This window comes from Canis lupus, chromosome 36 (genome assembly GCF_003254725.2).
Source record: "Canis lupus dingo isolate Sandy chromosome 36, ASM325472v2, whole genome shotgun sequence".
Lineage (NCBI taxonomy): Eukaryota > Metazoa > Chordata > Mammalia > Carnivora > Canidae > Canis > Canis lupus.
The window spans coordinates 15,287,742-15,309,505 of NC_064278.1; the positions used below are offsets into that span (position 1 = coordinate 15,287,742).

Below are 21,764 nucleotides of genomic sequence, written 5' to 3' on the forward strand. Positions count from 1 at the left end.
TTGCTTTGGGTAATACAGACACTTTAACAATATTTGTTCTTCCAGTTCATGAGCATAGAATGTCTTTCCATTTCTTTGTGTCATCTTCAATTTCTTTCTTCAGCATTTGATAGTTTTCAGAGTATAGGTCTTTCACCTCTTTGGTTAGGTTTATTCCTAGGATTTTATTAATTTTGGTACAATTGTAAATGGAATTGTTTTCTTAATTTCTCTTTCTGCTGCTTCATTAGTGATGTATAGAAATGCCCAGATTTCTGAACATTGATTTTGCATCCTGCACCAGTACTGAATTCATTTATCAGTTCTAGCAGTTTTTTTGCTGGAATATTTCAGGTTTTTTTTTTCTTTTTTTAAAGATTTTATTTATTTATTCATGAGAGACACACACAGAGAGAGAGAGAGAGAGAGAGAGGGAGAGGCAGAGACACAGGCAGAGGGAGAAGCAGGCTCCTTGTGTTGCAAGGAGCCCAACACAAGACTCCATCCTGGGACTCCAGGATCACGCCTGAGGGCCGAAGGCAGGTGCTAAACCGCTGAGCCACCCAGGGATCCCCTCTTCCAGGTTTTCTGTATGTCATATCATGTCATCCGCAAATAGTGAAAAGTTTTACTTCTTCCTTTCTGATTTTAATGCCTTTTATATCTTTGTTGTCTGATTGCTGTGGCTAGAATTTCCAGTACTATGTTGAATTAAAAGTGGTGAGAGTGGACAACCTTATCTTGTTCCTAACTTTAGGTGAAAAGCTCTTGGTTTTTCCCCATTGAGGATGATGTTAGCTGTGGGTTTTTCATATATAACCTTTACTATGTTGAGGTATATTCCCTCTCCACCTAATATGTTGAGGGTTTTTATCATGAATGGATGTTGTACTTTGTCAAATTATGGTACACTCTTTATGCACTAATTATGACATGAACCAAGTCATTAGCTTCTTGATCCCTGATTCGCTCACCTGTAAAATGAGTATAAAAAAATGTAACCAATTCACATGGCTGTTGGAAATATTATGAGATAACCATTTATCCATTCTTTGGCCAGTGCCTGATAACATACATGCATTCAGTAAGCATTAATTATTTTTTGTTATTGGGCTTTTTTTCTTATTTCAGCAGTGACAGCTTATGGAACATTATCACATTATCATTCACTGCCAGTCTCAGGTCCTTGGAGCAAATGACATCATATCTGATAAATTGCTGCAACGAAGTTGAGGCAGTTAGACTTTTAAGAAAAACTTATACCATTTTTTAAAGGCAGATTGGAGTTTGTTTTAAATAAGTGTTGCTCAGATTAGATTGGTTCCTAAGGCAGGTTATAGAAACCAATAGGCCTCCATCATGCTCCTTGGGAGAAGAATGCCATTGTTAAGATAACATCTGGGAAATACTGTGTATTGTTTACAGCTCGTGAGGTTTCATTGTAGATGGTATTAAGCTAAAGGTTCTGGAAAGCCTCTTGGGAAAGAAACCTGCTTTAATCAAGTATTTGCTTAATCAGGTATTTTCTAATCTATTTGTCTTTGGACATTACCCATCTCACCTCCACTTTTATAAAACCAAGTAATACATATAAACATTATATTGAGCTGCCTTAGATTCTTCCAAAGGTGTGAATGGAGACTCAAATTGATGACCTGACCCTTAGTGGAAAGTTGGAAGATATCTGCCCCTGGCTTTTGGATCCTACAAAGCCATGCAAATGAGCAGAGTTCTTAAGAGATTTCATTTCTATATTGGGGCAGGTAGGGCAGAAATTAGAGAGCCCATCGTAATGTGACAGCTAAACTCTCTTCCTTAGATTGTCTCCAAACCTTACCAGGACTCCTGGAGGACCTCAGAGTCCATCTCTCCTTTAGGTGTTCCAGAACCATTGGGACTTGCCTAGGCTGACAGGAATGAGTTCCTTAGCTTGATGCACAAAAACCAAAGGGTATAAAAGATGTCAAGTTTCAGAGGAAGACAGAGGATTTGAAGTCAGGCTAACAGGCGTCAGTGTCTTCCCTCTGCCAGGTAGTCACCTGATCCCTGGCCACATCCCTCTCCCTCTCTCAACAGTTTCTTTATCTAGATAATAGGGACAATCAAACCACTTAGATCAAAATTTCAAACGGCTGTGAAATTCTCATTAGATATATAAAAGCATTTGAAAAAATATGAAGTATTATATAAAAGCTCATTAATTTACTGTTAACATCAAGGGTATTATTGCTAATCTGCAAGGCACATACTTGAAGGTCCATGAGTCATTCTTTTATTCATTCGACTTGTCAAATATTTATTGAGCCCTTTACAACATACCAGCCCCTAGGGTTAGGTGCTGATATAGAGTATAGAATTAAGCAAATCCGATCCCTGCCTTCTTGGAACTTGCATTCCATAGTGGGAGACATAAGATAAATGTATCCATTTATGGATACATGTATCCATTTCCATGTATAAATGTACATGGAAATATATGTATCATTATAGTCCCCTCTCCCAGGGTATTGATGTGATATTTTTTAAAGGGAGATATTTCTTATACCTATATATAGATGCATTTTGAAGATATTATCTGTGAACTGTTCACAGAAAAATCAGAAAATGAATTTATCAGTTTAAATAAATGATAAGATTTTTTTCACATAGAACTAGAAGAGACCTTAGTAATAGTTTATCTCAATTCCTTCATTTTGCAGATGAACCCTCAATACTACAGAAATTTCCCCATTTGGTATGTGTGTGTGGGTGAGAGAGAGAGAGAGAGAGAGAGAGAGAGGGTGTGTGAGAGAAAGAAAGACACCAAGGATCTTGAAGCAGGAGTTAGAACCCAGATTTCTCTTCCCCTAGTCAGTGCTTTCTTTTATTTTATTTTATTTTATTTTTTTGGGGGGTACAAACTGGACTTTATTTGAGCTAAGAAACACCTTTTTTCAAATATCTCCACACCCACTACAGCAGGCCCTTACTGTCTGGCCAGCCTGGCTAACATCCTCCTTCCCAGACAGAGCATCCGGGCGGGCCCTGACAGTGAAGAGGGGAGCCCCAGCTGAGCCCTAAACCTGCCCAGAGTGGGTCCTGGTCAGGCCTCCTCATCCACGTAGGGCCCGAGGGCCTCTGGCTTTTAGTCTCTTGTGAAATAGTGTTGTGCCTTAGTCAGTGCTTTCTATTCTGCTGGGGTCCATCTAAAAAAGACCAGCTCATATTTTAACAGTGAGTAATAATTATTACACTTTTATAAAATGAGTTTCAATTACTAGAAATTGGGGACACAGCACAATCGATTTTTCCCATCTCTGCTCCATGAAACATTAATATTTTAATAGATGTTAGTAGGTTATCACTTTTTAAGTTGCTTGGTCAAATTAGTTTAAGAAACACTGCACCCACTCCGCACCCCCCACTTTAGGAATCTGGAAATGAATATTTTGATTATAAAAGATCATTCCTGCAGTATGGAAGCCTCTTAACTATGTAAAACTCCGCATTTTCCATACTTATTTGACTACAGAATCTATTTTGAATTATCTAACCATTAATATGATTACGATGTGCTGGTTGGGAAGTACCACCTTAGTGTCAGTTTTGTTGGCTTCTTAAGTAAAGTTTGTGAATGCCTAATAGTAAACCAGATTATACTACACAGCTTTAAAAAGGGCAGCTTCTATGGTCTTAGGACCTCAGGCTGTGAATAAAGCAACAGCACTTAGTAGGATGCATTTTCTTAAGTTGACCATGTCCTTTTAATCAAGGACTGGAATGGGAAACAATGGAAATTCAGTAACAGTGTGTTCTGATATATCTTTGGAGAGAAAAAATCTTCAAGTTCTTAAACATTATTTCAGGCCTTTTAAAATTTATTATTTTTATTTTTAGGCATCCACAAGCCCAAGGTTCTCCAAAAGGGTGTGATGTCTCCGTAGGACATCCAAATAAGGTAGCTGGACATCTTCTGGAATGACTGTGTATCTTTATTTCAGACTTGTCCAAGTCGATGACTGTGAAGCTTGTCTGTGACTGCTTGGTCAGGTCATCCAAACATGAAACTGTTAGTGATATTTTGAAGTCTTTGAGACAAAAGCCCAGCTTGCTAAAGAACTTTGGTTCAGCAGAGAGACAGGGAGGTACAGTGAAGAGAGAATCAAAAGCCTGGAAATTTGCTGCTGAGAATAAATGCTAGCTGCTCCCCGAGGTGATTTGTCTGTGCACTCCACTCTCTACAGATGTTAGAGCCTCTTTTTGAGTAAGGACCCGAGGTTCTTTGGTAGCACTTTGATATCCTGCTCGAATTCAATATGTGAAATGGAGGCGTCTCTCTGTGACTTGGAGCCCACAGCAGGCTTTGAAGTCTGATCCAATTTTTGCTGCCTACTATTTGATGTTGAAAGGATGAAATGAAGAAAATGTACAGTTTTTGCCAGTAACTCTGCTGAGCATATGTAAGATTAAAAAAACAAAATCCTTTGGATGATGTACTTAGAAATGTTAAGTAGATTAATACCTTCCTATAGGTTTTCTTTTTTCTTTCTTAGGGATAAAAATTAAGCATAGGAGAAAATCAGCACATAGCTGTTTTTTTATATTCTGGACTATAATTAATTTAAGAGGGGGCTAGGTTGACTTGTTCAGAGGAAGAAATTAATGAATTAAGCAAAAGGTCCTGAGACTTTGCTACTAATTGCCCTAGGGAGAGGACCTCCACTCAATTCTAATGCAAGACGGGGGCAACTCACAACATGACCCCAGTATACTTACCTTCTTCTCCATATCATCAAGGTTAAAGGTCCCTTAGTTAAATGTAAGCTATGTCCTTAAGGCTGCTTCATCAGAAGATAAAAGTATGTTTCTCCTATTGGGTCTTTCTGAAGCACTCCGTTTCTGGGACTGATCTGCTGTCTTCTTGGACATGCCATGCTGCCCCAGGTCTCCCAGGACCAAGTCCCTCGAGGGGAGCCCCTGCAACACCTGGTAAGAACATTTTGAATTGCATGCTACTTCTACTTTTTGCATGCTTGTGTATTTTTTGATGAGTTGTTTAGGCAAAACTGTCCAGAAGGTAGGACTCATATAGTAATATGATCTAGTGTTAGCAAAAAGTTCAGATTTGTGCAACCATAAAGGTTGGAAGCAAAATTTGTGTTAAAGGAGCCATTTACTGCCTTCTCATCCCACTCAACTTTACTTCTCTGAGGGAAGAGAATAAATATCAAAGGCCATTATTTCCCTTTAGCTCTTAAAACCTCAAATTAGGGACCTGCTTCACAATATCATTTCGTGAAAGGAAAGATAAACAATTGACCCAGCTTTCAGTAGAACAGATCATTTTGGGTCAAAATCTAGGAGTTGGTAAGGAATATGGATTTAGAGAGCAGTTGTGCTCTTTTGGCAACACTACCATTCTTTCAGCAGGAATACACACATCTTGCCATACACTCCTTTGGGAAATAGCTTTTTATGTCCCCTTTCTAAATTCTTTTCCATAGAACATTGTGAAAGTTAGTTTGGGGGTTTATGTGTGACTATAATCAACATTCTAGAAGACAAAATAGAAGCATGATCATAAGAAATATATATGAATCAGAGGATACTAAGAGTAGTGTGGACCATTCCAAAGAAAGAATGCATTTCAACTTAAAACATGGACATTACACTTAATGTCAACTTCACCTATTTTTCTGAAATATGCAGTAGATATAGCCTTTCCTGTTGCACTTATTTTTTCCCTCCAGTCTAGATGGTTTTCTCTTTGGTCTGCCACCATACCATCACTATTACTTTTCCTTTCACTCTTGTAAATAGCATCCTAAGTAGTCTTCCTGCTTCCATTCTTTTCCTCCTCCAACTTATCTTCTGCAGATACCTGAGGAGTTTTTCTAAAGCATACTCTGATCTTAACATTCCCTTCTTCCATACTCCTCCATGGCTCCCCATTGCTTCAGCATCAGCTGTAAACTTCTTGATGTGACATTCAAGGCTATCTCTCTTATGGTCATAATTTTCCTTTCTAGCTGTATCTTCCACTGATCTCTCTTTCTCATTCTGTGCTTTAGAATATCCAGACTGTTCTATATTCTCCAAGTATGTCTAGTATGTCTTTTCTCTCCTCTGTGACTTCGCTCACATGGTGCCCTCTGCCCCATCTATCCTTCTTCCCTGTCCATTTTCAGTCCTCTCCATTCTCTTTTTGTTTTAGAGAGCATGAGCATAGTGGGGGGGGGGGGGGGGGGCGGGGTCAGGGGCCTACGGGGAAAGGGACAGAGAGAGAGAATCTTAAGCAGGCTCCATGCCCAGCACAGAACCTGATGCAGAACTCAATCTCAGGATCGTGAGATCATGACTGGAGCTGAAATCGAGAGTCAGATGCTTAACCCACTGAGCCACCCATTCTTGATTCCCCGTGGTTCCCTCTTCTGTGCCCTTTGACTTCTCTTGTAGTACTTACCATATCCTGCCTTACATTACATTTTCATTTACCTACTAGATTGTAAACTCTCTGGGCTTACATCTTTTCATTTCTGTATTCTTTCTCCCAGCCTAGCCTACACCCTCTAACTGAATTCTTGAGCATACCAAGTCATGAAGAAATATAATGGAAGCAAGAATGTAATGAAGCTCTTGAATGAGTCAGTGAAAAGTTTTATTTATTTATTTTTTTAAAGATTTTATTTATCTATGAGAGACACACACACAGAGAGGCAGAGACATGGGCAGAGAGAAGCAGGCTCCCTGTAGGGATCCCAATGCGGGACTCAATCCCATGACCCTGGGATGAGGGTCCTGAGCCGAAGGCAGACGCTCAACTGCTGAGCCACCCAGGCATCCCTAGAAAAAAGTTTTAAATGTGTTTCTAATAATCCTGGAATAAAATGTCTCTTAGTCACCCCCAAAAAAGGTATAGAACACCAGTGGAACAAGCTAAAATGATCCAAGCTGTTTTATTTTTTTATTTTTTTTCTAGTTGTTTTATTTTGTTGCTGTTGCTTTGAGTGGCATTGAAGGATAGGTTTAGGCAAGACAATGCATTATGTAAATCAAATTCTCCTTGACCTTAGAAAGCAGCAAAGAGAGATTGAAAAACAAAAGCTTTCCAGTTTTATGTCTTCAAGGTTATCAGCTGCCGAAACAAGAGTATATTCTGTGAGACATATTTTAACAAGTTATACCTTTGTGTTTAATTTTTTTGCCTTGAATTAGCCATTATTTCAACCTATATTTCTGTGAAAAAAAGAGAATATTGTGATCTTTTCGGTGTAAAAAAAAAAAAAAACCCACTAACATCCAACAAGTTTGCTTTGTAACTTGCAATGGATGCTAATAACTTCACTGTTGTATGAAGTTGTCTGGTGGGGTGGGGGATGAAGGGAAGCAGGGAATAAATCTAAAGTTAGGCCAGCTCTGTTCAGGGCAGGCATGCAAAGAAGTATACAGATGTGGGGCTTGTACAAAGGCTGTCTTCAGCCCGTTAGTCAGGGAGTCTCAGAAGTGTCCTTAATTGGTACATTTGAGCCTGACTCATTTTCGCATAGGAGAGGAAAGCACAGTACACTCAGGAAGTGCATAGTACGAATCACTTTGTGACTAATCCAAGTAGTGAAATTATTTAATTAGACTGATAGGCATAAATGGACCTGATTTTCCTGTTTAAAAATGTGTTCTTTAGACCTTTGTCCTTTTACTTATTTCATCTATTTACTCAACAATTATTAATAGTTACTAAGTGCCAGGAACTGTCCTGTTCTCACACTTCTCATGCTGTTTTAAAAGATCAGTTTTAGCTTGATTGTTTTCATTTCCAATTTGCACAGTCAGATATTTTTGTGAATACAATAAAAATGAATATAACTGATCCTTCAACAATGCAAGGGTTAGGAGTGCTGACCTTTGCACAGTCAAAATCCATATCTAACTTTTGATTCATCAAAAACTTAACTACTCATGTTGATCTGAAACCTTACTGATAACATAAGTAGTTGATTAACACATATAATGTATGTTGTATGAATTATATACTATATTCTTACAGTAATACCTAATTTTTTCCTGTTGATCTGAAACCTTACTGATAACATAAGCAGTTGATTAACACATATAACGTATGTTGTATGAATTATATACTATATTCTTACAGTAATACCTAACTTTTTCTTAATTTTTTCAGTATTTCTAAACTGTGCAGTTCATCTGTTTTTTCAAATTGTCACAAATCTTATAAAAATTTCCAATATATTAATTGGAGAAAAAAAAACATGTATAAGTGGACCTACCCAGTTTGAATCCATGTTTTCAAAGGTCACCTACTAGATACATAACCACATATTTGGATGTTGTGTCAATACCAAATTGATCTAAACTTTTCTTAATTTCTTTCTCTAAATTAAATTACTCTTTCTTTACTAATCTTGTTGGGACAAGTAGCAAGTCAGACCACACACCACACACCACACACATCACTAACCCTGTTCTAGACATATGTGATCTATCAGGGCACAACAGTACAAAATTCCTGTCCTTGACGATGCTATGTTCCAGCAGAGGGAGATGACAATAAATAATAAGCATAGTACAAAAGTCAATTGTATAGGATGTTAGAAGAGTCAAGTGTTATGAGGAAGGAAATACTGTAAGTGAGATTAGAGGTGGCCAAAGTAGGGAAGATGGGTTTGGGGGATGGTTGCACTTTTAAATGGGGTGGTTAGTGTCAGCTTCATTGAGAAGGCTTGAAAGTGGTGACCTAATTAGCCATGCAGTATTTGGGAGAAGAGTATTCTAGGCAAAGGGAATACCTATGGCAAAGGCCCTAAGAGGAGAGCCTGCATGGAATAGGTGAGAAGGAGAAAGAACCCCAGGTGATGGGAGCTAGGAGAGCAAGAATGGTAGAAGTTGAGGAGCCAGATGATGCAAGTAAGTACTTCTTTTTTTTTTTTTTTTTTAACTTTTACTTATTAAGTAATCTCTACCTTCAGCTGGGGGGCTTGAACTCACAACCCCATGAATCAAGAGTTCTATGCTCGGGGCACCTGGGTGGCTCAGTTGAATGTCAGACTCTTGATTTTAGCTCAGGTCTTGATCTCAGGGTCTTGAGTTCAAGCCCCACAGTGGGGCTTGGGTGGGGGTGGGGCCTACTTAAAAGAAATTTTTAAAAATTAAAAAAAAAGAGTCACATGCTCTACTGACTGAGCCAGCCAGGTGCCCCGTCAGTACTTAAAATGAAGACTCTGATTCAGTAGGTCTGGGTGGCACTAAAGATTCTGCAACACCGGTGAGCTTCCAGGTGGTGCCAGTATTGTTGCTCTGAGGCCCACAATAGTAAGAGTATAAACTTAGTGTGTGAAGTTGGCTGAGCATTTTTAGCTTAAGAGTGATATGAACTAAGTTGTATTTTAAAATGATTACTCCAGCCCCTGGGTTGAGGATAGACTACAGACCTCATCAGTGAATGAAATATTCTGGCTAAGTGTCATTTTCCAGGTAGTTGAAATTTTCTAAAACCTATGACTTCCTTTCATACTAAATATAATGAACATAATTCTTTAGTGTCTCAGGACGTGATCACTAACAACAATTATCACACCGGGCTATAATGCAGAGTCCTGGACACCATTGTGAAATGGGACCACCTACCCTTTCTTGTGGTAACTCACCTAAGTGAAGCAGTTCTTCCCTTGGTTATCTTCTCATCTACAAGTAGTATAAATTATTCATATTTCTTTTTTTTTAATTTTTGAAGTAAGCTCTACACCTAGGGTAGGGCTTGAACTCATGACCTCAAATGAAGAGCTGCGTGCTATACCAACTGAGCCAGCCACATGCCCCCATATTTCTCTTTGAAGGTCAGAAAGTCATTGCACTTGCTACATTGCATTTTAACTACATTGGCTCTTAAAAATGGAGCATGGCACATTTGTAGGGAGCTGAGGAGCAAGTGGAATTGCACTGGACTCCCAAAGGAAGCCCAATGGCATTGCACTGTGTTGGACGGTGATAGAGCCCTCAGAGTGTCTAATGTCAGGTTTAGTGATCTGATTTCAGATCTGAAGTGGGCTGTCCGCCCCATACTTCTACCCAGTCTAATGCCATCTCCCTCATTTTTCTTTATCTTTCTTGTTGCTCATTACTGTTATTGATATTGGCATTAGTTCAGCTAGCAGAAAGCAAACTTGGGCTCTATTTTATCCTTGAAACTCTTGACCAAACATCTCCGTTTTCCTGGAACTGAAGGGTTTTCCAAGATGTGGGGTTTTGCCTGCTAATGCTAGGACAGTCCCAAGCAAATGGGGACAAGTTGGTTACCATATTACAATATCAGAAGTTGAACTTGCTTTGGGGAGGAACTGTTTTTTTCTTTGAAACCACTGTTTCAGGCAAGACAAAGCCTTAGATCCATGTGATAGAATTGCCTCCCACTGCCTGCCTGTGTTTGGAAGGGGTTACAAGCAGTTTGCCATACCGCAAGCACTGTGACGATAAAGGGCTGGGGTGTCATCACCCATTTGACAGAAAGAGTGTGTTCCTAGAACAGAGTCTCAAAGGCAACATAATCTCTCTTGAGAAAGACATGTAAACCAAACCCTATACAGAGGGAAGGCTACTAGGCCTCCCTTACCCGCATCCGATGCCCTTATGGAATGCCACACACAAGACTTTGAGACCTCTCATATATGTGTAGTCTGTGGTACTCTGAATCCCTCCTCTTTTGGGCTCCCATTGGCCTGAGATAGCTTTTCTTCTTGCCCGGGTGCCACAGAATTCACTGTAAACCCTCATCAAGGAGACTGGTAAAGCCTGTCTCAGGACTTTTCTTGGTGAGATAGTAGAGGAATTACAGGCATGGAATTCTTATTCTGTTAGCATGGGAAGTGAAAAAAATACCTCCTTGTTAAAAGACCTTTTTTGATGAGTAGTGTTCAAACTTCAGTGTGCATCAGAATCACTGGACCCATTCCACAGCCTGATTTGGGGTAGAGGAGAGGGGGATTTTGCATTTTTATCAAGTTCCCGGGTGACACCACACAGCTGATCTGGGGGCTACCCTTTGAGAACCACTGCTCTAGATGTCCCCTATCTCTATGATATTACATTGAATCAGAGAAAGTGAACTGTACATGTACAAGGCTTTCTATTCATTCAAAAAACAGTCATTGAGCACCTACTGCACATCAACCACAGGCCAGGAAGTAAAATAAAACACTTAGAGAGTAATGTATTTCTAATATCTTGGTTTTTGCAGCTGTTGTTTCCCAAACCAGGTTTGGGAAATACTTTAGTGTCCTTATTTATTTCCAGTGGTCTCATTAAATTCTCAGGAAGTTGTCAAGAACAAAGTTATATTTACTTGTAACTTTGCTATAGAGGAGGCAGAGGGGAGTGTTCCAGGTTTTTTATAATGTCTCAATTTCTAAAATTATTAGGAATTATTGCTTTTTTTTTTTTTTTTTTTTTTTTTTAATTTATTTTTTATTGGTGTTCAATTTACTAACATACAGAATAACACCCAGTGCCCGTCACCCATTCACTCCCACCCCCTGCCCTCCTCCCCTTCTACCACCCCTAGTTCGTTTCCCAGAGTTAGCAGTCTTTACGTTCTGTCTCCCTTTCTGATATTTCCCACACATTTCTTCTCCCTTCCCTTATATTCCCTTTCACTATTATTTATATTCCCCAAATGAATGAGAACATATAATGTTTGTCCTTCTCCAACTGACTTACTTCACTCAGCATAATACCCTCCAGTTCCATCCACGTTGAAGCAAATGGTGGGTATTTGTCATTTCTAATAGCTGAGTAATATTCCATTGTATACATAAACCACATCTTCTTTATCCATTCATCTTTCGTTGGACACCGAGGCTCCTTCCACAGTTTGGCTATCGTGACCATTGCTGCTATAAACATCGGGGTGCAGGTGTCCCGGCGTTTCATTGCATTTGTATCTTTGGGGTAAATCCCCAACAGTGCAATTGATGGGTCGTAGGGCAGGTATATTTTTAACTGTTTGAGGAACCTCCACACAGTTTTCCAGAGTGGCTGCACCAGTTCACATTCCCACCAACAGTGTAAGAGGGTTCCCTTTTCTCCGCATCCTCTCCAACATTTGTTGTTTCCTGCCTTGTTAATTTTCCCCATTCTCACTGGTGTGAGGTGGTATCTCATTGTAGTTTTGATTTGTATTTCCCTGATGGCAAGTGATGCAGAGCATTTTCTCATATGCATGTTGGCCATGTCTATGTCTTCCTCTGTGAGATTTCTGTTCATGTCTTTTGCCCATTTCATGATTGGATTGTTTGTTTCTTTGGTGTTGAGTTTAATAAGTTCTTTATAGATCTTGGAAACTAGCCCTTTATCTGATATGTCATTTGCAAATATCTTCTCCCATTCTGTAGGTTGTCTTTGAGTTTTGTTGACTGTATCCTTTGCTGTGCAAAAGCTTCTTATCTTGATGAAGTCCCAATAGTTCATTTTTGCTTTTGTTTCTTTTGCCTTTGTGGATGTATCTTGCAAGAAGTTACTATGGCCGAGTTCAAAAAGGGTGTTGCCTGTGTTCTTCTCTAGGATTTTGATGGAATCTTGTCTCACATTTAGATCTTTCATCCATTTTGAGTTTATCTTTGTGTATGGTGAAAGAGAGTGGTCTAGTTTCATTCTTCTGCATGTGGATGTCCAATTTTCCCAGCACCATTTATTGAAGAGACTGTCTTTCTTCCAATGGATAGTCTTTCCTCCTTTATCGAATATTAGTTGCCCATAAAGTTCAGGGTCCACTTCTGGATTCTCTATTCTGTTCCACTGATCTATGTGTCTGTTTTTGTGCCAGTACCACACTGTCTTGATGACCACAGCTTTGTAGTACAACCTGAAATCTGGCGGAATTATTGCTTTTAAAAGATATTCTACTTTGCAAACTCTGCCAGCCTTTGCCAGCTTCCCTTAAGGCAAAATTGCTCTAAACTCCACCACATCTGAATATTTGCACAAATCTCTAATATGTATGTCATCACTATAATCTTTGTGTTCTGGTTTTTTGCAAAAGAATTTAGGCAAGGCCAGCATGAGGATTGCATGGTTTGAGGCTTGTGGGCATAAGGGTAGAGGATGGAAGGAGAAGGAAGAGAGGAGATTATAGCTCTCCTAATCCCAAACCTCAATTCTAATTTAGCTCAATTTATAGTAATCATATGCCTTTCTTGTTTTTACCAGATCTGGATTTAGGGCTCATTTGCTTTTATTCTGCTTTTTTTGTAATTTTGGAGAATTCAAATGGAGTGCTGGCTGGCAGTCATGGCAACTGAGGCTTCTGTCCAAAATTATTACTTTCAGGAGGAACTTTGTAGGTTAACTACCACGAGGAGAACATCCATTTTGGTACCTCCATTTTCCCTGAAATTTGGGGTTCTGGATGATAAGGAGACATAGGTCAGCACCATATCTACTTCATCAGCCAGTTGAGGCAGTGAGATTCTGACCCTGCCAGAGGAGTTGAGGCCAGAGGGGAAGTGGCCACAGCCTGGGAGGTCAATTGTCAGCTACCATTCCCAAGGCTGCATGGCTCAGGGAAGGCCTTGTGACAGTCTGTTCTCAGTCCTGCAACTCATTAATGCACATTATGAAGTTGCATAGTTTGGGGCCATTATTTCTGCTTAGATTGTGACTGCAAACATATCTGAAGAAAGTTCAGCAGGAACTTTTCCGGTGCTTTCCTGAGTGTGTCAGGTCAGGATGCACTTTTTGCCGATGCCAAGTGAGGTTCTGGCGCTGACCCAGGACATCAGGCGTGCAGCTGCCAAACAACACAAGGCGCGGGATGTGGGAGGCGAGTTAGGGTACTTGGCTTCCAGAATGGGATGCTGACGGCATGGCTGTAAAACGTGCTGAGAGGAATTTTATTTTTAAATTCTTTTCTTATTTGAAACAGCACATACTCTATAGACTGCCCTGTTAACCTTGACTGCCTAGTTTATTTTATTTTAAAGGATTCTTCTAACTTTACAATTAAACATAGAGTTATATAGTCATGGGAGTAAGGAGTGGAGTGGCTTTTCTTCTTTTTACTTTTGTTTATTTTCCAAGATTAGAAGTGATACTTTTGTGTGTGTGTAATTAGTAGATTTTTTTTTTTTTTAGTAGTAGTTTTGGGTTTTCAGAAAATTGAACAAAATGCAGGAATTCTCATATAGCCCCTTACTTCTTACCCTCCTGCAAGCTTTGCCCATTATTAACACCTTGCATTATTGTGGAGCAGTTGTTACAATGACAAGCCACTGTTGATACATTTTTCACTAAAGTCCACAATTCACATTAGGGCTTACTCTTTGTGTTCTACAGTCTGAGTTTTGACAAATGGGCTGACATGTATCCACCACTACAGTATCATGCAGAGTAGTTTCACTTGCCTAAAAATTCCTTATGGGCTCCAACCTATTTATTCCTCCCTCCCTCCCCATAAGCTTGTGACAACTACTCTTTGGGGGGTGAGAGTTGCTATTTTTCGTTTGTTTTTGTTCTTTTACCGTTTACAAGTTTTCCCTTTTCCAGAATGGAAATATACTTGGAATTATACAGTAAATAGCTTCTTCAAATTGCCTTCTTTCAGTTAGCCATGTGCATTCGAACTCTTCTGTGTCTTTGCATGGCTTGATAGTCCATTTTTTTTTAATCCTGAAAATACTCTGTTGTGTGGGTGTGCCAGTTTGTTTATCCATCCACTTCTTAAAGGACATCTTGATTGCTTCCAAGTTTTGGCAATTATGAATAAAGCTGCTATAAACATTTTTATTCAGGTTTTTGTGTAAGTTTTCAACTCTTTTGGGTAAATACCAAAGAGTGGGATTGCTACGTCATATGGTGAGAGGAGCTGCCCTACTGTCTTCCAGAATAGCTGTACCATTTTGCATTCCCACCAGCAGCTAATAAGAGTCCCAATTGCTCCACATCCTCACCAGCATTTGGTGTTATCAGTAGTTCTATATTTTAGCCATTTTAATAGATGTATAGTAATATCTCCTTGTTGTTTTAATTTGTATTTCCCTGATAACATGTGATATGAAGCAATTTGTCATATGCTTATTTGCCACCTGTATGTCTTCTTTGATGAAGTATCTATTTAGATCTTTTTCCCATTTTTAAATTGTTATTTGTCTTCTTATTGTTAAGTTTTAAGAATTCTCTGTATATTCTGAATACCAGTCCTTTGTCAGTTATGTTTTACAGATGCTTCTCTCAGTCTGTGGCATGTCTTTTCATTTTTTAAAGTGTCTTTAGTAGAACAGTAATTAATTTTTATGTGTATATAATCAGGGAGAAAAATGTTTTCGAATCAGCCTAACTCCCATCTTGGCTTAGCACCCATTCCCCATCCAAAAAAGTAAAAGCAGTCTGAGAAGAACAAGGTAATCTGTTATGTAGAAGTTGAACATACGAGAACATGACACAAGTGTGTTCCCTAAGTTAAATGTAATCAATTTTAAGTGCTGTAGGGAGGCAAGACAGACGTAGTCCAAAAGTAAGAAAAAAAAATCTTGGTTATATGACTATATGCAGAACCATACTAAGATTTTTCTCTAGTTTTCATTTTTCTGTGAGTTTCCTATTTCGTTTTACTTCTTAAGTAATTAGAATTCCTAAAATGACCAGGTAAACTCCAGTTGTCAGCTTCTAGTAAAAACTATTTAGCAGAAGAAAAATTAAAAATTGTTGGCTTAAAATTAGAGAGGACTGGCAGAGAGTGAAATGCATCCTTATTACTCATTCATTTAGATATTCTCAGCAGTGTTTTATTGAGTACCTACTAAGTGGCAGGCGCTATGTTGGATGCTGGTGTACAAAAAGGCAGCAGGATCCAGGCTTGTCTTTGTGAAGTTTACATTCCAAGGGGGAAATAGACAAGGAACTCCAATATCAAGTCTCCTTTCACTGAGACGTTACTAAGAGTGAGCGCTGGATCTGAGCCACAGCAAAGATCCTGGGCCTTGGAAGAGTAGAGAAGGGTCATACAGGCTTAAACCAAAGCTGAGAACTGAAAGGGGGGATCAAGAATTGGCCAGGCAAAGAGGGGAGAAGGGTGTCTCCAACCTTCTGACTGTCCCCTCTCCACTAGGAAAAGCACACGTAGGAGATATAGGAGATCTTGGTTGTTCTTGTTTTTATAATTTTTAAAATTCTGAAATATGCATACAGAAAAAAAATTTAAAACAGAGATGGGCAGTGTAAGAATTATTATAAACGAATCCCACACATAATCACAACTGAGATTGCAAAGAGAACTTGTCCACACCTCAGAAATGTTCTGCACACCCTTTCCTGATTATGACTCTCTTTTTCTTCCAAAGTATGCATCCTAAATATCATAGTTCCATTTTTGCCTATTTTTAAACTTTGCATAACTAGAATCATACAGCATGTATTCTTTGATTTCTAGCTTCTTCTTCTTTTTTCTTCCTATCATTATATTTTTTAAAGATTAACTTATTTATTTTCATTGCTATAGAGTATCCTTTATGTATCCAGTCTTCTGTCACTAGGCATCTGGGTTACTTCCAGTTTGGAGCTCTTACAAAAAAGAAATGTCCATGGTTAATGGTCTTGGCAGTATGGCACAACATGCTTTGGAGTCAGCCTTAAATGGATATCCCAACACTGCCACTCTAACAGTTTTGTGACTTTGGGCAAGTTACTTAACTTCTCTGTGCCTCTTTCTTCTCATCTGTAAAATAGGAATAATAAAAATACCTATAACATTGGATATGCATGTAAAGTGCTTAACACAACACTTGGCATATAGTAAGCATTCAACAGAGGTTTGTCCTGCATGGGGTTCTGTTTCTTACTCATGGGAACATTTCATTTTTGGGAGGGTAAGTTATCTACCAAGTTTATATGGCCTGATTTCTCTGGATCTAGAATTCTAGAAGCCTTTGAGATGCATCTCCTCCACCATCTTATTTTACAGATGAGGAAACTGAGCCCCAGTTGGTTAATACAGAGCTGGGATCTTGGGAGAAATCAAGGAAATGGTGCCTCTGGACCACTCCTATGGCCCAAAGTATTCTTGATAATAATTATTTCTTTAGACAGCCACTTTAGCTTCTTACATGTATTTTCCTCTTTGTTCTACAAGAGAACAGGGGAAAAAAGAAAGCTCAATGGATTGAACAGTTAGCTCTGTGTATAGCAGTAGACTGTGAAGTCTGTTACATTATGTCCAAGCTATTTGATTGTGTATTGGTCAGAGTTTATGATTTCTATCCTGGTTAGGTTCAGAGGCAAGCAGGCAAAATAAGGAACATGGAACCATGCCTTGGGGATTATTGGCATTAAGTATAGGTGCTTTGTTGAGCTTGGAATGCTGTCAAATTCACATTAAAATTACTTGTTATCTTTTTAAAGGAATAGATGCATTTTCTTATTAAACTGTGAAGATGAAGTTGGGGTAATGATAGGAAGGAGAAATTCAAGATAAAAACTGACATTAAATGAGTCCACAATTTACTTCCAAGCAAGAACAATTCACAGTGACTTTCTGTTGCCTTGCTTCAAGTCTGCATTCTATCTTAAACCTGAGCGTTGCCCATCACCCCCGCCCCTCCCCCGGCCCAGACCTTTCTAGTCGCATATTTTACCTGTCTTTCCAGGACTTTACTGGTTAACCCCTTTATTAGCCTAAACTTCCTTGGTCACTGACCCACATTCCGAAGAATTTGTGCACATGTATGTGCACAATGTGTGTGTGTGTGTGTGTGTGTGTGTGTTTATATGTTTGTGAGCTCTGGCAGCTTTGAAGGAACTTGAGGTCAGGACTTGTCCTTCAAAAATAAGGCTCCAGGGATCCCTGGGTGGCGCAGTGGTTTAGCGCCTGCCTTTGGCCCAGGGCGCGATCCTGGAGACCTGGGATCGAATCCCACGTCAGGCTCCTGGTGCATGGAACCTGCATGGAGCCTGCTTCTCCTTCTGCCTATGTCTCTGCCTCTCTCTCTCTCTCTCTCTGTGTGACTATCATAAATAAATAAAAATTAAAAAAAAAATAAGGCTCCAGATCATCAATTTAATGCATGAGAATAGAGCCTGGCACAAGGTAAGCACTTAATAAACATTTAGCTGCTGCTGCTGCTGCTGCTGTGATTTCTTACCCCTCAAATGAGAATCCCTTCTGAAAGTACCATTTTCTTTTTTTCTTTTTTTCTTTTTCTTTTTTTTTTTTTTTTTCTTTTGGAGCAGCCCAGGTGGCTCAGCGGTTTAGCACCGCCTTCAGCCCAGGGCCTTTTTCTCTTTTTTTTTTTTTTTTTAATTTTTTTTTATTTATTTATGATAGTCACACAGAGAGATAGAGAGAGACAAAGAGAGGCAGAGATACAGGCAGAGAGAGAAGCAGGCTCCATGCACTGGGAGCCCGACGTGGGATCTGATCCCGGGTCTCCAGGATCACGCCCTGGGCCAAAGGCAGGCGCTAAACCGCTGCGCCACCCAGGGATCCCGTGAAAGTACCATTTTCCAAGTTAACAGCTCCTCCTTTCATTTCAAATTGTCAAGACTTATGGACTATGCTAGGATTTCTGTAAACTGCTCTTGGTTTTTCCTTGATGTCACCACAAGTCTCAAGAGTTTATCACTTTGAACTTTTACTGCATTTAAGAAGAGTAGGACTAATTTGTTGGTATTTTCTAGGTCTGGCAATTTGTGTAATGGGAGGAGTTCTGTTTCCTTAATCCACCTAAATAGTATAAGGACTATACCCCTCCCACCAACTCAGATCTCCATTTCCTTTCTTCACTATCCAAAAGGGTCTGTTCAGTTGCTTAGCAGTGAGCAATTAGAACAGCCAGTCTACCTAGACATTAGGCTGGGTTTGTCTGACATATACATGAAGACTCAGTGTTCCCAAAGGGACTCTTCGTTTTTAAAGAAAGAAATTAATGATATCCCTTTTCATTAAATTGGTGCCAGGTATTTTTTCTAAGCAGCCTATTTAAAAGAACAAATTCAAACAGGTCCAAGAAACAAATGTAAGAGCTCTACAAAGCTCTTAAGGGATGAGTTTACATACTATCCTAATTTCAAAGGATAAGTTTTTATGCCCAGACACAATAGCTGGGCTCTCCCAGTGGGCACACACCAACTTTAAATGTCAAACTCTACATTTGTGCAGAAATCAGATAAGTGCAAAGAACTCTAGGCTTGTTCTGTTCTTAACTGATTTGTCCTCCAAAGGACAGTTCATATGCTAACTCATTACACAAGGTCTTGAATGTTTGGGGTGTGGGTGGGGGACAGAACATCCAACGATCCACTCCAAATCTCCAAGGATCAGATTACAAAGTGTCTATTCCATTTGTCATTCACTGCTATATTTACCCATGCTTAGGGTAGTTCAGCCCACAGCATCACACTTGTACCCTGCCTTCTGATTTTCAATTTGGGTTGCCATTTGGGGACCAGAGTTCTTCGCATCTCTTATGGGCTGGCCATTCTTTGTTCTACACTGCATTCTTAATCACTGTTTCTGTTTAACACTGTGGGAAGGCACTGGGAAAAAGTACATCCCATTGTCTCTCCTCTCGGGGAGTTAGCGGAGATGCTCCCTTTAACCTACCACTCTGAGCAAATCAACCCAAATAAGCATAGGGGACACCTGTAAATAACTGCTGAGTGATTAAAGGACAGAACACACCCTGTATAAAGGCTTTGTTTACATTATCTGTAACTTGCAAATTATAAACATTGACCTTAGAGGGATTATATCTTCAGTACTCTTGACAAATGTCATCCAGGATGATTTCATACATTCTTTTGCAGACCTTTTTACATTGTGAGCTTCTTGGAGAAGCTAATGGAATCCATGCATTCTGACCCTAGAAATATGTTGCATATGACATCAAGGACTCTGAACACCTTCATGTTCCCATCAGTGTCTTCATCCCAGGTTAAGAATCTCTATACTAGGGATCCCTGGGTGGCGCAGCGGTTTGGCACCTGCCTTTGGCCTAGGGCGCGATCCTGGAGACCCGGGATCAAGTCCCACGTCGGGCTCCCGGTGCATGGAGCCGGCTTCTCCCTCTGCCTGTGTCTCTGCCTCTCTCTCTATGTCTCTTATGAATAAATAAAAATCTTAAAAAAAAAAACAAAAAGAATCTCTATACTAGTGAGAGGAATTGGCTAATTTTGAAGACTATCAATTTCATGATTAGAGAGCTTAATAGAAGGGTTTCTTTTTTCTTCCCAATAACTGAACAAAAAAAATGGCTACTTCTTTTAACATATGGTAGTTCTTCAAATATTAGTAGGTTGCTATAGCTTTTTCTCAGACTTCTCTTTGAGTTCTTTGGCTCTGTAATTCATCAAATGACCCTTAAAAGCTCTGACTGCATCAGGTAAGTTTTGTGCCAGGATCTAAGGCCTGGGGACTAGACTAGAAATGTACATGCCATCTAAAAAAGTATAGAGCTGTGGCTTCTCAAAAATGCCAAGGGAGGTTACTATAGTCTTTTCCTTCTTCATTAATAAAGAAAAAAAATTGATCCCTTTTAAAAAAATTTAAAAACTCCAAATTCTTGAAAAGACCAAAACATTGAGCCCTGTATTTATTTCTCCATCATATTAGCCCTTTTTTTAAATAAAAAAAATTGCTCATCTGTTGGTCAATTTTTCATATTTAATAGAGAAGGAGGATTCTTAAGAAAATTCTAGAATGAAAAAAAAATTCTAGAATGAAAGTTGGAACATAAAAATTGAGATAAAATCATTTTACGCTTTACTTTGAACTCCCTACAAAGTAGAGTTAATGTTTTCTGAGCTACTTTAAATGCTCAAATAATTTATGTGCAACATATATTAGTATTGTTGTTCTCCTTGAAAGCAGTTTTTTCCTGATCCTTATTGATACCAACCTGAACTTAGATGCTACCCTAGGACTTATTAGGCTACTAATTTTAATAAGAGCAATAGTGGTCCCCCAAATCTCATACTGTGTTTTGTAGATTTAAAATTGTCTTTCGTTTTTCTTTCATTTAAAGCTATATTGTAACTATGTTCTTCAGAGAAGAACCAGGACATGGTGGGGGGGACACAAAACTCTTTAGACCCCCAAATAACAACAACAAGCCTGACTGAACAACTAGAGATAAGGTATTTGGATTTGGTTTTAAGCAGTAAATTAGCCCTTACAGAAAAATGAGTAGGTTGGACCAAGTCATGCCTGAATTCCCTAACATTACATGATTCTATAATGGGAAGATGCCAAGGGTGAATAATGAAGTTCTGTGCATTGACAGATATTTATCATCTTCCCCACCACCAGTAAAATCATTGCAGTCTCTGCTAAATCTAAGAAGTGTTTTTCAAGACTTGTGATCCCCACTTTTCATTTTACACACTTCCTTCAAGTCTGCTCACCCCCTAAAAAGTGTTTTCCTCCCTGTCCGGTTACAGTTGACTCTCTTTACCTTGACGTGGAAGCTGGCAGGTATGGGCCTATGCCCTTTACTCAAATATATATGTATGTTTGTATATGTATGTATGTGTGTGTGTGTGTGTGTGTGTATAAAACAAAGAATGTATCAGACAGAACAAATTAGGATAAATTGGGTATGGTTAAAGACATTGTATTAAGAGATTATGGGCAGGAGTGGAACTGTTACCACATATATGTACCTAAAGGGGCCAAGAAAGGGCACAGCATCTGGGACCCAGAAGGATAGGGCCACGTGAGGATGGGAGATGACTTTCAGCAAAGGACATATTCAGCACAAAACACCACAGAGAGGGACCTGGGAAATAAGAGTATTTTCTTTCTTTCCTCT

The 21,764-nt window shown here is 39.2% G+C and overlaps 1 protein-coding gene across 13 annotated transcripts in view; it reads left to right on the plus strand.

Moving 5' to 3' along the window:
* The window catches only part of MYO3B (myosin IIIB), a 427,138-nt gene that overhangs the window by 310,930 nt on the left and 94,444 nt on the right, over nucleotides 1-21,764 (plus strand). For 10 of the 13 annotated variants that reach the window (XR_003141433.3, XR_003141435.3, XM_025460118.3 and 7 more), the window contains 2 exons: nucleotides 3,856-3,916; nucleotides 4,848-4,947. The exons of 1 other annotated variant lie outside the window; for it this stretch is intronic. Coding sequence is in view for 9 of the 12 variants with exons in the window: in XM_025460118.3 (XP_025315903.1) it covers nucleotides 3,856-3,916; nucleotides 4,848-4,947 (161 nt within the window). In the remaining 3 variants the exon portion in view is untranslated. The remainder of the gene's footprint in view (nucleotides 1-3,855; nucleotides 3,917-4,847; nucleotides 4,948-21,764) is intronic. 2 more of the 13 variants (XR_003141434.3, XM_025460120.3) reach the window with 1 other exon arrangement.